The sequence below is a fragment of the Athene noctua genome, chromosome 9, assembly GCF_965140245.1.
Source record: "Athene noctua chromosome 9, bAthNoc1.hap1.1, whole genome shotgun sequence".
Classification (NCBI taxonomy): Eukaryota; Metazoa; Chordata; class Aves; order Strigiformes; family Strigidae; genus Athene; species Athene noctua.
This window is the reverse complement of record NC_134045.1, coordinates 16,789,128-16,806,763: the sequence shown is the minus strand read 5'-3', so window position 1 is coordinate 16,806,763 and position 17,636 is coordinate 16,789,128. Positions and strand designations below refer to the sequence as shown.

General features: G+C 34.7%; 1 protein-coding gene across 1 annotated transcript in view; it reads left to right on the top strand.

Annotated features, from left to right (window-relative positions):
* The window catches only part of LOC141963652 (transcription initiation factor TFIID subunit 4-like), a 148,148-nt gene that overhangs the window by 37,299 nt on the left and 93,213 nt on the right, over window positions 1-17,636 (top strand). Inside the window, exons 9-10 of the mRNA XM_074913192.1 lie at window positions 3,083-3,197; window positions 10,447-10,616. Coding sequence (XP_074769293.1) covers window positions 3,083-3,197; window positions 10,447-10,616 — 285 coding nt within the window. The remainder of the gene's footprint in view (window positions 1-3,082; window positions 3,198-10,446; window positions 10,617-17,636) is intronic.

The following is a 17,636-nucleotide window of genomic DNA, read 5'->3' as shown; positions in this document are numbered from 1 at the left end:
TGAACTTTCACTTCTGACTAATGTGTCTTGAGAGTGAAGGTTGATTTAATTTCTTTGCTTGTTCAGTCTCTTAAGTTGTGAATGTCAACAGTGTGCCAAGAATGCATGATACTGGCATCTGTCTTTTAAACAGTGGATTCAGAATATGAATTTATTTATGATAGCCATTGATCAGCCAAGGAAATGCAACTTAACTGGCAGTTTGGCTTAAGGAAGACAACAGTTCATAAGGGCCAATTCATGCAAAGCCCTACTTTCAGGTGAGCTTATTCCTATATACAAGTGTGTTTAAGCCCACCACTACGTTGTTTTAATTGCACAGACAAAGCAAATTTAGCAAATCCTGCAGCCCACGTCTACGGAGAAAGCCACCTGTGTGCTTGCAGGTCTAAAATGCTGCTGTGGCATACTGTCAGATATCAGTTTATTTGGATTTTGATATACTGTTAAAACTTTCTACTGTGTACACCAGTATAATGATATTTTATGCTGGCCTAGGTATTCCTGTAGAAGCAGGTAAGATACTAGAATAGGATGTGGTCTATATAGAAAATCACAATAGTGTAATTTTGTGGAGTGTGACCTTTTTAAGGATAGTTACACCAGAACTGAGCTGACTTCCACAGAATGATACATTTTTCTTCTCAGATAGGAGTGAATCTCCTGTCGTAATGTATCTTTTATATTAATGCATCCACGTGAACAGACTGTAATGCTTTTTCAAACAGTAGTATAGATTAAGTTGGTAGGCTTTAAGGACTTCTATATTAATAAAAGTACTTCCACACCAGGGGAAGCAACACAATAGTTACTGCATGAAAAATTCACACTCTTTTATCAAAGCATTTATCAGTATAACAGTTGAATTGCATCTTGTAGATGGGGGAATTGAGCCAAAGAATAAAATAATTAGCCAGAGTATTCATTGTAGCTATTTAACCTGTGCAGAAATACAACTAGGAATTTATAAGCTCCTGAATTTGGACTTATTTTTCTAGATCATGCTACTTAAAATTTGAAATGAGAACCCAGTGGTGAAAGACTCTGTATGTCATTACTAATCCCATAAAATATCTAGGCCCACAGGTGATTTTAATTTTCAAAATATGCCCTGCCTCATAATATAAATTGATGTTCTAGCCCTATTTTATGTCTGATTGCTTAATCATGCACGGTTGTGATTTAAACCAGAAAACTTGTATGTTATCTCAAAACTTACGTTTACTTTGCCAGATTCATTTGAGTAGAATTACATATACATGCAATGAAAAAAAGTGAGACAATATTCTCATATCCAGTGCAGACATACTGTTTTCCTGAGACCAAGAAGTTGTTGATGTACCTTTTTTGGGTTTTGTTTTGTTTTTTATCAAAAGTTATTATCTGTAGAAAACAAGCCATTGATACAAGCTCTAAAGGAACATAATATTAATTCTGTGCCACTCATCTTAATTTTGCTATTGCAGTAGTTTTCAATGTCAACACACTTTTAATCTCCTAGATGTTAATTCAGAAAGCAGAGATCTGCTAATTTTTATTATGCTAGTATTTATTTTCTTCCAGTTTATTTATTAGAAAACCTTTCAACTAGTTCATCTAAAATAAATGAATTATCTGGTCCATGAACTAATGCTATCTGTGACATCTCATGGACCTTGAATTTTCTGATGACAAAATATTTTTTTTTCCCCAGGCTTGGAGCCTAAAGTCCTAAAACTTGTTTTGTATTTACTACTGCTGAGAGTCCACACAACATTTATACATACTGAAGAACTGAATGAACACTGTTAAATTTAGTTTCACTTTAAGATTGTATATTGAAGTTGATGAAGAGTTAGAAATAAAAGTAGTGCTGGACCCATTCAAAGCTAACACTTGTTTTAGCAAATAAATGTTTTTAAAAGGATTTGTTGGGATAGTTGTATTTAACGTTTTTTATAATTCATGAAAGAAAAGTAATGTAAGTCCACTAAGGTTCATACTGTGCCATTTATATGCAACTGAGTCATAGATGTGCAGGAATAAATTTCATGGGCTTCTCAAAGTCTCAAACACTATGTGTATGTAATGGTCAAAAACATTGGGGGATATACAGGAAGAAGGTGAGGTCTTTTATGTCAAGTAGACATATGAATTAATTATTTACACATGCCAAAACACAGGCGGGATTAATGGCCATACAAAAGCTAACCCAAGTAAGCATGTGTTTAAGCAGTAAAGCAGGGTTTACTCCAAAAGTTTAATTTGCCAATGCTTTTTCAGTTGCATATTGATATGGTTTTTTTAACAATAATAATACTACAGGTCTGTTGACTTGCTAATTAGCAATATAAATTTGTAGTTATTTTTGGTTAGAATTTTCCAAATATCAAAGAGGAATTACTATTAATTTTTTTAATTTACGGTCGCAGGCTGAATGTCCACCACATTTGGGCTCATTTACTAAGCCCAGTTTTACTTCTGCATACAGACCTGTAAAGTCTAGATACAGATATGAATTACTTTTAAATCATCATTTTCAAAATAAGAAAGTAAAAGACAACTTTGAGGGGGGTTATGTCAAATTTTACAGTAGTGATTTTTCTTTTACATACAATATAAAACATTTAAAAATATGTAAAATACATGTTTTCAACTCTGAAAATACATGTATTTCACTGCAACAAAGAATAATGATTATGAAAAAAATGTAGAAGACATAGTTAATAACCTGAGTGTCTGTGACTTAAAGCATCTGTATTAAGAACATTCCAAATTCTGCTTCTTCATTCTGTGCAGATTATCTAGAAAAGTGGTTTACTGGCAATCGGAAACACACTCATAGACATTACGTGTATTATAACCAGTTATGGGCAATGGTATTCAGTTTTTGAATCTTCATTATTCTGTAAATATTGAACAAACTGTAATGTTACAATAAATTTTGTATTTTAAATTGTTCCTCTTCAGCAGTGTAATCTTTAAAAATAATAACTTCCTTTGTTTGCGATTTACAGACAGTTAAATTTAGTTCCTGGACAGAAGGTTCTTTGATGTAAATTGTCTAAGACAGCTCATAATAACATTGCTTGGTGTTTTTCAGGCACAGTAGGGAAGGCACCAACAATACAAGCCAGCAAAAGTCCTGGGGGCTTTGGTGTTCAGGTCTCTGCAAATCAGAAAAACAAGCTGAATGACCCTGGAGGTGGTTCTTTCAGGTAAAAATAAAAAAATAAAAAAATGCAGGAGGATGGTTGGGGGGGATCTTAAATATAAAATAGATTTTTAGAATTGGTTTAACACCAGAGGGCAGTGTTTTACAATAATTCCTGCCTTTACTTACTGTGATTGGTTGGCAATTTTCTTACTTAGTTCTATTTTAAAGAAAGGGAGGGGGTCATGACATGTCTTGAGGATTTTTCTCTAAATGCACTTCTTAATGTTTAATAAAGCCTTCAATTCTGTGTATTATAATAAAACTTCTGGTAAATAGAATTACATGTATGGAGCTTTAAAAAAAATACATGGTTGGTTTTATGTATTGGATTCTAACATTCATATGGAATGTATCTTGCTGAGAAGATAGTAATTGTGACAACAAGGCATCCTGTTGATAGGCTTCTGCAGCTAAGCTGCAGCTATTCCCTCACCCGCATAGAGGAAATACTGTATAGTTTTGGTAGTGGGTTTTGGATCGGGTGTTTGTGTATAGATTGTTGTTCTTGGTTTTAAAAAAATGTTGCTGTATCAATTCTTCACATGCTTTCTTAGGTAGCAGAGGTTGGGGCATTCTGTGGCTCCCTGTAGTAATCAGGTGCTGCAAAGGTTCAACACAGTAGCATTTATGCATCAAGCTGCTATACCAGGATTTTTGTACTTCAAACTTCGATTTTATATATATTTTGGGTATTTTTACTCTTTGTAGTGAAAAGCTGATCTTCTATTTACTGCATTTTGCTTTCACTTTCATTATTTTAATTATTTTCCGCTGATGAAAGTACGTTTTATTTGTGTTTAAACACTTTCTTTCTTTGGTAAATGAGAAAATATTCCTACGTTTTCATTTTTGTATTCTGGATTTCTTATGTTGCTCTGGCATCATCAAACCAGTAATTAATTTTCAGGCTTATGGTTTTGCAGGTGAAGTAAAAGTGAGTTTGTACCTCTTAGAAATATCTCTGCTTTGAGGCATGTCAGTATTGCAACTAATAGTGGTAGTACTTAGTATTAATCTAGAAGCAAAATCATTCAATTTTTTATTTTCCAATGCTTTTGCCTCCCACTGAGTATTTAAATGATTTAAAATGTCTGTTGGGCTCAATTGTACTGTCTTAATAAGTATTTTTTATGTTTGTAAGCAACATGAGCATTTATTCTTCGTTAGTATAGCTTTCAATTTTACATATACCAAAAGGGACAGCATTTTTGTAACTGGATGTTGTAAACTGTGCCAGGATTGATTCTTGCATTCACTTAGTTTATACATAGAATATATTAGGTTAGCTGGAATTGTTAATTTTCCCTTGGGGAGAAGCAAATGCTCAAGGCACTGATTGATAAATCAATAAATCTTTAGTGAGTTTGGTAAATAAGCTGTCAAGGGTGTATGTCATTTTTCCTCTAGAGAACAAATTTTAGTCAGAATGAATGTGTTTGTTTCCTTGCATTGTTTTCTCCTTCAAAATAGTAAGACACAAAGCTGCATTTAAATAAGTCCATAAAATTGCAAGGATTTATTAAACAGCAGCAAAGATCAAGCTTTTTCTTGATATCTTAACAAAGAATTCAGTTGTTTGCATATTTGCATTTCAACCCCTAACCTCTCCTGAGGACAAATAGATGTCTGACTATTAAGCCTAAAGGCACAGAGCTGGAAATCTGTATTAATCCTCTGAATGCTGACTAGTTTTCCTCAACATTCCCAGCGTGTGTGAAGAATATGTTTTTAGCCAGAAGGCAAACTGCATCTAAAGCAAAGCAAGAATTTTGAAAAATAGTAGTGTTATGTATAAATTTATTTTGCCCTTAGTGTTTTATTATTGCATATTTGTTTCATTATTTTATATTCTGCTTTCTTTAACTTCCTTGAGCTCTTCACTCTTGTGAGCAAAGTGTTGGTCACTAGAAATGGAAGTGTGAACGGAAAAATTTGATTTTCATTTTCTTCTATTCAGGACTGGAAAATACAGGAAGGAATTACAAAAAAGACGTAGCAATTAGGAATTTTGCTATTTACAGCTTAGCCTTTAACGTCAGCACTTCTTAATGAACTGTAAGGCTGCTTACATGAGTTCAGTGGGTATTACAGGAGCTGTTCTGTGACGCAGAGTTTTCAACCCAAGACTTCTGCAATGTAAAGTTGTTTGATTATCACCTTTTTTGGTTTTAAAACCTATTATTGCTAAATTTTTCAGAGAGAACTACAGACAACTCAATTTAATTGACTTTTCAACTATGTTAATACCTGGCGATGGAAATTTGAATCCTATTTTTTGTATTTTTTTGCTTGTTCATTTTACAAGAGTAATTCTGACATATTTGTACCATAATAGTCCAGCTGGAGGTTTCTGTAGTTGGGAGAGATGAAGCAGAAGGCCCGCTGAAATCTGCTGGTGACCTGTGTATTTGGCTATAACTGCTGTGTACATCATCATCTAGTTTGGTAACCTCAGAGCTCCCACTAACATAATCAGTGAAAGCAGAGTCTCAAAGTAATTACCCATAGTTCAGATTGTGGCCAGTATAAAGAACCAGTGGACACACTTGTTCCCCCTGATACTGAGTCAGAAGACCATTTCAGTTGGAAGTGACCTTGAGAGGTCAGCTAGTCCAACTTCTGACTCAGGGCAGGTTTGGTTAGGTCAGGGACTTGTCCAGTTCTGTGTATCTCTAAGGATGGAGATACATGTTTGTACTCTTGTATTATCCCAGCACTTCCTAACTGTATTGGGTAAGGCTCAGTGGCATTGCATGTAAAATGAGGCAAGAAGTGGACAGAGCCCTTCCCTTTATGTGTGTGATGATGGGATGTTTACCATAGTGTACCAGGCAGCCAGATGCTCCTTCCCTTTCACAGCAACCATTCTTTTTCTGGAACAATATTTTGAAGTTATATACAACCTCTTGGAGCCTATCTGTATCAGGTTTTATACAGCCAATGTGATGGACTTTTTTTTCAGAATCAGTTCTATGAAGTGACTGAGATCAGTTGAAGCTTATCTTAGTATTTGTATTTTATGCTACTGACTGGCAACATTGTAAAAGAGTATACCTGGTGAAAAAAAAAATTGTTTTCAGACCTTTTTTGCCTAGCTGAAAGAGTCTTTTACCTGTTACCTTATTTTTATTTTTTAAAGTGGAAGTTCAATAACATAGTTCTAGCAAAATGTCTCAGAATGCGTGATGTTACATCTAATAATGTGCAAATCAGCCTTTAAGGAGAGAAGGAAAGCTAATGTAGATGTTAATTGGATAACTTCAGTTTTCATCTCAAAATAATATGTGTTGTAAAACCTTAGGCTTTAAGTTTCTTTGTTTTTTCAAATAAATATTTCAAGCTATAAGGTGATGGTGTATTTTTTCAATATTTTTCAAAATAAGAAAAAAGCTGACTGTATACGTGATATGTTCTGTCATCCTTTTTGCTTATCAGTGAGAAGATCCAGCATAGACCATGAATGAATTGTGTGACAAAGCAGTATTAGGGAGAAACTTCATATTAAAGCTTGAAACTCAGAATAAGAGTTAAATAAACTAAATAGAATTTATGCCGTTATAAAATGTAATATAGTAGTGGCTGTTACGGTAATTTCAAGTTACCATTTATATCCAGTGTATTGTTGTTGTTCTCTGATCTTGTGATCTATGGAATTTGTAGACTCACTCAGAGTCTTGCATATGTGTAGGAACTTTGCCCTAATGACATGAAATTTCACTTTTGAGAGAGGGGGGAATCAATAGTATAATATTGTCTCAGTTCCTTTGTGTATTCTTATAGCTTATTTGGGAACAGTTCAGTATTGCAGATTTGGACATCATTGGCTCACATCTTACAAAGTGCATGAGAAAGAAAAGCAGTATGCAGTTGTGCAGTTTTGTTCATAAATAAAATGCTGCCAGATTTCTATAATGGCTTGTCTTAGTTTAAACAAGATCTTTGAAACTTCTTACGGAGAACTGCGCAGATTTTTTTCTTTCTTCTTTTCAAATATTTTTTTCTTGTAATTGCGTGAGTATTTTTAATGAAGAGGAGAGGGAGAGGTGCTACAAGATGTTGAATATAGGAGGAAGAACTGAACTTTTAGATGCTTTAAGATGTAGTTGGCATTTGGAAAGAGTTCGAGAACTCATGCTGTCTTCTTAAAAATAACATGGATGTTGGAATTTTAAATTTATTCCATAAGGCTCAGAATTTAATTCAGTCAGAAACAATTATTGAAACAGTATAGTTAGTGTGACCACAATAATATATGCCAAGAAACATGAAATTGTTAAATACTGTGCTGGGATGAAAAGGGAAAGATAAAGTAATCATCAATCTAGACGACCACTGGATGGCATCTTTGTTCCATGGAATGACTTCTGAAAACTCACTCATCTGGACTTAAAAGTTGACTTTTATAGGAAATTGTTTGGCAAGAATGCCAGCCCTCTTTATATATAAATGTTTGTGTGTTTCATTATCCAAACCCAAGCTCTTCTTCATGATGAAGTTCCTTGAAGTCAAAAAGAATATATTGATAGAATTTTTTCCCATTAGACTAAAAAAATTGTCATCCCAATTATGATTAAAACATTTTGTATCTATCTTCCATGTAACATTAAAAAAAAAGTGTATTCACAGATAGTAGATTGCCATTGTAAGATGGAAGGAAATTATTCTCTCCGGGAGTTATGGTGATGGTCTTTATAAGAACTATTACACTGATTTTAATAATTTCATTAGAATCCTGGTTTGAATTGTCTGGTTTTATTTCAGACAGTATTTATTTATTTATAATGTGGTCACAGATCTGTAAATCAAAATTAGAATAAAATGCTAGAGCAGAAGGAAGGTAAAAGATTGATTGTACTTTCTTCAGCTATTAAGTAAAAGCAGAGGTAAGTATAAACTACTCTTAAAAACTGTGTTCTTGAAGTCAAGAGTGCTGTCTTGACTTCTGCATGGATGGTTGCTTGAAGGACGTGAAAGTACCTCAGTCCTGGCAACCTGATCTGGAAATAGTGTTGAGACTGTATTACTGCTAGCTAGATTGTGCATAACTGTCTGATAAATGCTTGCTAAAGCAAGTGAGATCATGGGGGCTGTGTATGGAGAAAGCATACACGTATCCTGCTCAATTAATGTTTTATCAAGATTCTTTGAGTCCTTGTGCTCAGGACCCCTCAGCAGGTAGCGGTACCCAGGCACTGTGTGACCCCACAGGGCAGCAGTGCTGTGAGGGTCCACTGGAATCAATATTGGACTATGTTTTTAACTGCAGAAGCTGGTTAACGTTTTGTAGTTTGGTTGGTTTTTGCTTTATTTTGAATTTCGGGGTTCAAGTCTGTTTTCCAGTAGCCTCCCCTATCTTACATAGTTTTGAGTTTGTGTTATGGTAACTACCTTTATATGAATTGGGTTTTGCCGTGGTTTCAAAGACCTGTTGGATTTGGGCCTTGTGGGTCCTGGGTAGATTACCTTGGGTGGTGCTCATTCTATTTCAAGCATTGAGGTTTTTTAAACCCCCAGAATCTTAGTTTTTCCACTTTTTTTCAGTTTTACTTGCTTTTTTTCATTTGTAGTTAGAATCTTTTGAACTTGTCGCTGAATATTTAAGTCGCTATTAGTTGTTATGTAGCCAAGTACATTTATCAGCTGTGGTATTTGGGCGAAGTTCCATAACTGGTTGGGCAAGGCCAAAGAGTAGTTCAGTCATCTATGCACCAAATGCACAGGAGCCCATTTTCTCCATGGCAGCTTTTGTGACCCTCCTATGAGTATCACATACATACTATGTGAAATGTAAACATGAAAGTCCTTTAGATTCAGCACAAAAACCATCAAGGCAAGTTTGTGCACATCGATTTTGTGACACTATCCTCAGGAATTTCATTCTAAGAATAAATCAAGTGCTTAGCACTTGTGAAAGAATCACAAAAGCTCATTTGTGTAGCATTTTTCTGACAATCATTGTAAATTTTTTCATTTTCTGCCTCAAGTGTTCAGGACATTTCTCCAGGTTTATACAAACAAAAATCTCTTCTTGACTTATTGCCACAGAAGAAAACAAAATCTAACAAACCATAGAAGTCTTTCACCAGAATTGGCTGCTCTAGTCCCAGAGAGTATGGGAGAACAGGAAGGACCTGGATTATGGCTTTCTAGATTTCTCTTCTTTTGTTCTCAGACATTACTTGTAGCTTTTGGTTTTTACTGTAGGCGTTAAACTTGTAACAAGTGACAGAAAATATTGTAGGGTGCATAGGATGACAACTATGTAATAATTTTTAAAAAATCTTTTAAATTAACCCTTTGCTTTATGCAGTAGTAGGAGTCTGGACTTGGATGTATGTTAATCTTTTCCATATATATGTGTTCTCAAAGGTTGTGTAATTTCTCCTAGAATATGATGAAATACAGTGTTCATGTCAGTAATAGCTCCTAAACAGAATGTGCTAAAAACAGATGGTTGTTTCCACAGTTGTGAGTCATACCTCATAGAGGTAGGAGGTAGAAGATGCTTGGGACATACCGGTATGGAAACTGAAGTTCGTTAGTACTTCCTCAAGCTGTTAGGAAGGGTATTGCAGGGCAAACCGTCGCCTGGGAAGTGCTGCTATCATCATCTTAAATGCAGGTCATTTTTCTAAAACTAGTTGACGTGTTATACTAATTTTGGTATGTTGCCAGAGAAAATAACCAGTGCATATTCAAACTACACTTGGAATCCAAACTTATCCATGAACTCATCGTGGTCAGAGAATCTTTCCTGACTATTGCTGAAAATACTTTGGTGCCCGTTTTGATAGGAACTTGTGAAAGGTGCAGAATTCCATATTGATGTTTTTGCTTTTAATGTCTGTGGAATTTTTATTTATATTATTATTTTACTACTCGTTTTCATCATAAAGAGAACAGCCAAATGCTCTGTCTTTATTGGTGATCATTGCCTTTAGTTTCATGACCATCCTGGTTTCACTGATACCACTGACTCTTGGGTGAAGAAAAGACACATCTGTCATACCTTCTGTTACAGAGAAATTGTCCTGCATCTAAAGTTTTCCTAATGTGATCAGAGAAATACTTAGTTATTTCTGAATCTAGAATATATTGTATGAAAATGGAGAGCCTAGTGGTTGTGCCTCAGGTTGGCCCAGCCACTGGGCATGTTGCATGGTGATTACTTTTGGAGATGCAGATAATATACAAAATTAATATATCACATGCAGAATTATTTTTTTTTTTTTTTTTTTTTTTCATTATAGAGATGATGATGACATCAATGATGTTGCCTCTATGGCTGGTGTTAATCTTAATGAAGAAAGTGCCCGAATTATGGCTACAAACTCTGACTTGGTTGGAACCCAGATACAGTCCTGTAAAGATGAACCCTTTCTTGCTGCTATACCTCTACATAAACGCATACTTGAAATGGGTGAGAAACATGTCCTTTCCTTTTGATAGTGTTTCCTTTGGAGTTACGCGATTCTGAGTAACAGAATATGCTTAGCACTTAAGATTGTTTTTTAAGCATTTTATTACGTAATCTTGTATTGCTAAACTTTCAAGGTTTTTGTGATAAAAGTAACTTAGTTATCTCAAGTTGGAAAAAAAAAGTATACTGGTACTTTTATACTTCATGCTTTCTCCATGTTTTTAATATCCAAGGATCTCAAAGCTCTTTGCAAACATTAATTATTTCTCACAATCCTCCTTCATGTTTTACACATGAGAAGATTTAGACAGAGAGGTAAAGTAAGTAGTACAGGTCACAGAGGACACCTGTGAATAACATTTAACAGAATGTTGAAGTTATCTGTCAAGATTTTCTTTCCCCATACAGACTGGTTTTTCAGTTCTTAACACCTGCATCTATTTAAGTTCATAGTGATTTTCTTATAGCATTTTTTCAAAAAAGTGTATTTATTTATACTGGCAAAAAGGTGTATTTATTTATTCTGATATTTAAAAACAGAAGTTAAAAACTTTAGTAAAAAAATAACTACTCAGAATGAGTGATGTTGTAAGGTTAGTAAGTAAGCTTAGAATGTATTTTATATGACACGATTAATATACTATATATGTTCTAGTACCTAATTGTATCTTTTTCAACATAATTTTGGTAATATTTTCAGAGCCATCAGTGTCTTAAGATACTAAGATCAAATTGTTTAGGGGCATAAATCATGCTTATATCACTAGTTAAATTTGTACAATTTGTAGGGATCCTAATTCTCATAATTTAAAAAACAAGACCAAAATCTTGTTAGCAATTGGTACGGTTAGGTTTTTAAGTCATGTGGTTACTTTCGAAATGTTATTTGTGTTTATATTCATTAAATTAATGGAAGCCTTTTTATATTGCAGTTGCAGGCAAAGTTCTTCATTGACTTGTTGTCAAGCTTCAGTCTTGTATTTTAATAAGTGCCCCTTTAAGGTCTCATTCAGAGAAATGAATTATTTTGCACGCTATAGTTACCATGTTGTGATGGTGTGATGATGGCAGTATGTGATGCAGTCTGGGAAGGCATATGTGCAGCATTTTGTGAGATGGCTTACCACCCGCCACCTGAGCTAGGAAGCTAGCAAGGTTTTTATGAAATTTGTCTGAGAAACTGTTGTGAGGGATACTCAAATAATAGTTTATACAGGTGTAAGAAACCCAAAAGGAAACAGACATAAAACTGTTAAAAAGAATGGGAAATGAGTAATGAATTTGCCATATAAGCCTTAATGAACTGTCTGGGTGTAACAATTGCTGCACAACATGAAGCTGTAATTACAAGTGCAGGACTTACAGGAATCTGTACATACTTTAAGAGCCACAGAACCCATCACACTATTCATCACTGCCTTTTGGGGTTTGCTCCTCTGAGGAACAAATCCCTATGGCTGTTTTTGAAGCTTTATTGGCTTTGATAATTGAAATGAAACTTTCAAAGCTTTTAAAAGCAGCTGCAGGGATTTACTTCTCAAAAGCAGTGAATCCAGAAGAGCGGCCACTCCTAGTGATCTCCTGCAGCCACTTTTAGAGCTTTATTTTGGCTTTACATGAAGCCTTTTATAGTTTTGAAAGTGGCTGTGGGGTTCACTAGTGGCTACTATCTGGGATCTATGGCTCTTGAGGAGAGAATTCCTTCAGCTGATTTTGAAGTTTTAGAAACTTGCTTTTCACTGTGTGTGGCCAGATTTGTTGTTTGCATAGGACCACACACAAATTTAGTAGTTTGTGCTACTGGGCACTTAAAATAACGACACTGTGAGTTCACGACAAAACTCGGTCTTACCATATGTTGCTGTGCCTAGACACACCAGGACTAAGCAAAGGAGGCTGTGACCTTCTCAAGCACATTAGGAAAAAGAAAGTATGTTATGCGAGTCCTCATTCTTCTGTTTTTGTTATGCCTGTTGACAAATGAGATAAAATACATTGTTTCTTCTTACTTTACCTGAATATGACTTAAACAGACCTTATTTTCTACCTTTAAATCTATTCATATTTAATGATCGCTTTAGTTTTAGGGCACGTTTTTAATGTTTTAGTAAAAGAGAAATTTGTGGTATGTACAGTATTAGGAAACTGCTCGTCTCTCCTTTCTCAGAAGCTAGATCTTTCAAGTTTTCTGTAATATTAATCTCCTTCTCTCTTTTCTGAGTAAGAGCTCTGTCGAGCAACTCAGTAGTGTTCCCCAAAGGCTGTTTCAGAGATTGTGCTTCCATTCACCAGAGTCAGAATATAAACTGCTAAAGTGAGAGCAGATGCTATTCAGTCTTTGGCAGTAACCACCAGCCAAATGCCTCAAAGTTATAGTGAAAGAGGTTTCTTAATATACTGTACGTTCTTATCTCTACTGTAACTTGGCAGTGTTATCATCCAAAGTTTATTTTAAATCTAAATGACTAATATTATTATTGATCCTTTTAAATGGAAGAAGTAACTGAAACATAATTCATGCAAAGATATTCATCCACTTCCCACATGCTTCCTTATCCAATTTTGTATCTAGTCATCTTTGGCTGGTAATCATTGCCATTTGTTCATGTAGGAAGACTGGGCTGTGACTGTTTCAAATTCTTCTTTGATGAAAAATCAAGAGTGGGTATTACTTAGTAGATAATGTATTTCTTTTGCTATTCCATTCAGGATCATAAAACTTTAAACCCTGATCTTTCTACGTGACAGCACAGCACAATGAAACATATGCAAAGAGCTGTAAGGCTTTTTTGTTTCTCTTTCTGGGAAGCTGAGAGGCAGAGGTTGATGTTCTTCATGCATGTGCATGCTGACGTGCATACAAACTCTTAAAACTTTCTAGGTCTTTAACTTTTATTAGTAAAATGGTTAGTATTTCTGTAAAGGACAAGATAAGCCAATTAGACTCTCAGAAGTAAATAATGCTGAAAAAGTTAGCTTTTTCATGTGGTTTTATGAGAAAGAAACAAAAATAATCTTAATAATTTGTAATTGTCTCACTTTTATTCATTCATAAGATATTTCTTGGTGGGTAAGAATGCTGTATTAATTAGGTTTTAAAAGCTAGTTTTTGACATTCTGAGTTTCCACTGTTTACCAAAAGGGGCAATATGTTAATGAATAAAACAATATGATCTGGCAGGTTGTTTTAAGCATAACAATTTTCTCTGGTTTGTAACCATCTTGTGAAAATAGAAATTCCTTGACTTAGGAATTACTTTATTACAGCGTTGTTTCTGAGAGCACATAATAATTAGACTGCACTGTATTATATATTTAATATTAGTGAAAGGTAGCAGGACAATAGTGAAGGATGGGATAAAAGGTGACCCTTTTTATATCGTCTGATAACTAAATCCACGGAAAAAAGGAACAGATAAGTACTTTCATGAGAAGTCTTTTGACTGAGAGTTGGCGATCTCTAGAACCTCCACTAGCAGTTCCAAAATACTTTGCTTTATATTTTGTGGTCAACAGAGCATGATACCCTCACAAGGTTAGAATCTGCTGCAGCTTAACTCCCACAGCTTTTGTTTTAATTCTGATTTTTTTCTACGACCAGATGATGCCATTTTGCTTTTACTCGGCTATCCTTAAAGTACCACAACTTGTGGAGAATCTTAACCATAAATGAACTGTCTTAATGCAATAATAATGAAACATAAGTTTGGCATACTGTATTCTTTGACTTAGGTTGTTTTTTTCTCTCTCTCTTTTTCTTCACTTTCAGTGTTCTTCACTCAATTTTTCTACTTTAGTTTTTATTGTTACAGAGCACTGGCTGAATAGAATAATTACAAATGTGACATTCTAAGAAATGTGGGACTGGTTTGGCCATATTGAATACATTTTAACTCTCTTGTATTTTCAAACTATTTTTACTTAAATATGTATGACAAAAATGTATTGGAGGATCATCAATAATATTTTTATTTCACATTCAAAATTATTTCTACCTCTGCACTAGGAAACACATTTTTTTATAGTATGATTTGATGAAATGCTGTGTTTGTCTGTTGTCTTGCACTGTTACAAACTTCCTTTAGAGAAAAACTTGTTACACTGAGAACATAGCGTACACCTTCAACATTTCCTATCACAAAATTGGTACTGGATTCTCTTGCTTCATCCAAATAGATTTTTAGGCTAGAACACACATAGTGGTGCAGACCAATTATTATGGAGCTTGAAAATGTGCTGATGAATCAAAATTCTCCTAGTCTAGTTGTTAAAAGGCCTACAGTCTTCCTTAAAACAGCTTCAGAGAAGCTTGGCTTGATAGAATTAAGCCACTGTCTCTGTCGCTGTAACAGTTGTAGGGTTAGACTCAACGTAATTTATAGGTTTACCTTTTTGTTATTTTACATGTAATATATTTTTTTAATTCTGTCTGATGAAATATTGATCATTGTTCTGCCTTGATTCTTTCTTTGTTCAGTCACACTTGAATTGCATGTCTGTTATAAAAATGCATGTTAAAACATAAAGAAATAGCTTACGTGTGTTTTCTGTATTCTGGAGTGTATTGAATCTACTATGTGGCATCATAGTGGCAGCCCAGTTGTGTGCATATGTGTATATTTTATATAAATAATTTGAATACTCTAGAGGGCATTTTATGTTGCTAAACCATCTGAAAACTGATTGGAATATCCTTCATGGAACCAGGCCAGTAGATTTCATAGCCTCTATTTAAAGCACTTGTTATTAGTTTAAGAGGGTCTTTCTGTCATCCCTGTTTCATCTGTTTGTTTGTCAACAGTTGTATTCATGTTTGAATGAGATGAAACTGTACCATTGATGATTGCTCTTTCATATACAGAGCAGTTGTAACATAAAAGTACACTTATTTCTCTGGTTGGTTTACTTTAGAAGGTTTTTATAGCTGCTTAGATTACAGTTGTCATGGGTTCTGAAATTCTGAGCTATCAGATTGCCTGTGAACATAATTTTTTTATTTCACTGCACTATTTGTTGATGTGACTTAGTCATTTTCATTGTTAACTTCTAACTTTTTATCCTTGAGTTGATCTGTCTTCAAACTGATATATTCCTTTTAATATCAGTTTTTCCACCAGCATCTTTCTGTCAGGATGATCTCCTTAAATACCTGTGGACATAACTCTTCATTGTGTTTGGAGATAGTGCTAACGTACTTGTTCTTAAGCACAGCGTTTTGAAGTCATGCATTGTCCTAATTACACACTTTGTCCTCTTGAACTGTACCTAGAGTGGTGTTTTCTATGATTCTAGTTGCTTTTTGCCGGGAGAAAAAGTCGTGTTAGGTATTGCATGATCCAAATTGCAACTTATTGAGCATGCCAAATACATTGACCTGCTCTAGTTCCTATAAACTTCAGTATGTCTGTCACCTGCAGAGATGTGTCAGGTCTAGGGATGTATTTACATTCTGACTGTTCTTTAACTGAGTGCAAAGTTAGGGGGCTTTTTCATTAGTAGAAGGTGTACAGTGCTTACAATCTTATCAATGTCCACAGTTGTGATAATTTAGTTTCTTATGTTGAGATTGGAGTTTATTGTACGTGTTCAGTAGAGAATCTGGTTTTATATTCCAACATGTTTGATTGTTAATGTTATAATATTACAAGACAATTGTATGTTATTTAAATTTATTATTTCTTTTTCAAAAAAGGTGGGAATATGTTCCCATCTTAGTATCAGCAGCAGTGTTGCCAAATAAACATAACCAGTAAGTACTTCAGCAGAATGTTAAACCGTATTGTTGTTCTTTCTTTAATAGGTCCATGATTAGACTTCCTGTTTTACAAGATGTCCCAACATGTGTTGGAATGGTAACTTCAGTACCACCTGAGAGCTTGGAGTCTGCCTTTCTGTGAAAGGTAGGGCAGCTTCTGTTCAATATTTTTTGTGTATTTCTAAGGTTTTCTTTTTATTAATCTTATTGGTTCTGCAACACTACAGAATCTGAGTTATGCTTTCAGCAGTATCACCTCTAAGTGCCAGAACTGATGTTATGTCATCAAGCAGTAATTTCTTAAAGTAAATGTAGATATGATTTATTTATGAAAAAAAAATGAAGCTGTCTCTTCAGGCATTTCAGAGCTTTTGCTCCAGTTCAACTGAGAGCATGACCATAATGTTTGTTCCCAGAAATATTTGGAGAATTCAAGTTTTGTTTTCACCATAATACCTTGCTTCTGTTTTATGAATGTAGTGGAAGAGCCTTCTTTAAAAGGTCTTGCTGTTTCTGGAAGGCAGTTCTGGCCTTCAGGGCCTACCAAAATATGCTGCCCAGCCTCAGAATAAGTTTGTATCTGGGAACTGAATGGCTTAAACTTCTTGGTCTCTGCAAAAGAGAGTAAAATTGAGATCATCATTCTGTGGGGATGCATTCTCTACCAGATTCATTTATAAAGTCCATCTCATAAAGAGATTTCTAGTAATAAATATTGGATGTAAAATAAGAACAATAAAAAGAAAACCTTAGAGAACCATTCAATATTGCAATAAAGCTGACTTACATTATCCCTGTAGGCAAACTCCATGCTCTAGAGGTGGTACTAATGTCCCCAACTCTCAACACATGTTGGAACATCTTTGTGGAGGAGGAAGTCATTGATCAGTGAGCAGCATCTTCAAGGATCGTTTAAGGGGGAAAAAGTAAAAGGTAATCTTTTCTAAAATATGTTGAAGTGATTGTTCATTACGTTTATTTGGCAATTCTGCTGCTCATACTAAGGTTGTAATGTTTTCATTTCTAAAATTACTGAAAAATCTCATAAACTTCACTTTAATCTTTCCTTCTTCCATGAGTTTGACTTGTATTTGTTAGCCTCCTTCGTTTTGCTGAGCCTACTGCATACAAAGTCCAGGTTCTACAGTAACTCGTTGGCAATTTGATGTTTTTTTCAGTGCTTATAATATGGAGAGTATTAGTCTGTGGTTTAACCAGTTTTGCAGTATCTAGTGTTAAATAAGTCACAGCCAAATGTTGCAAAG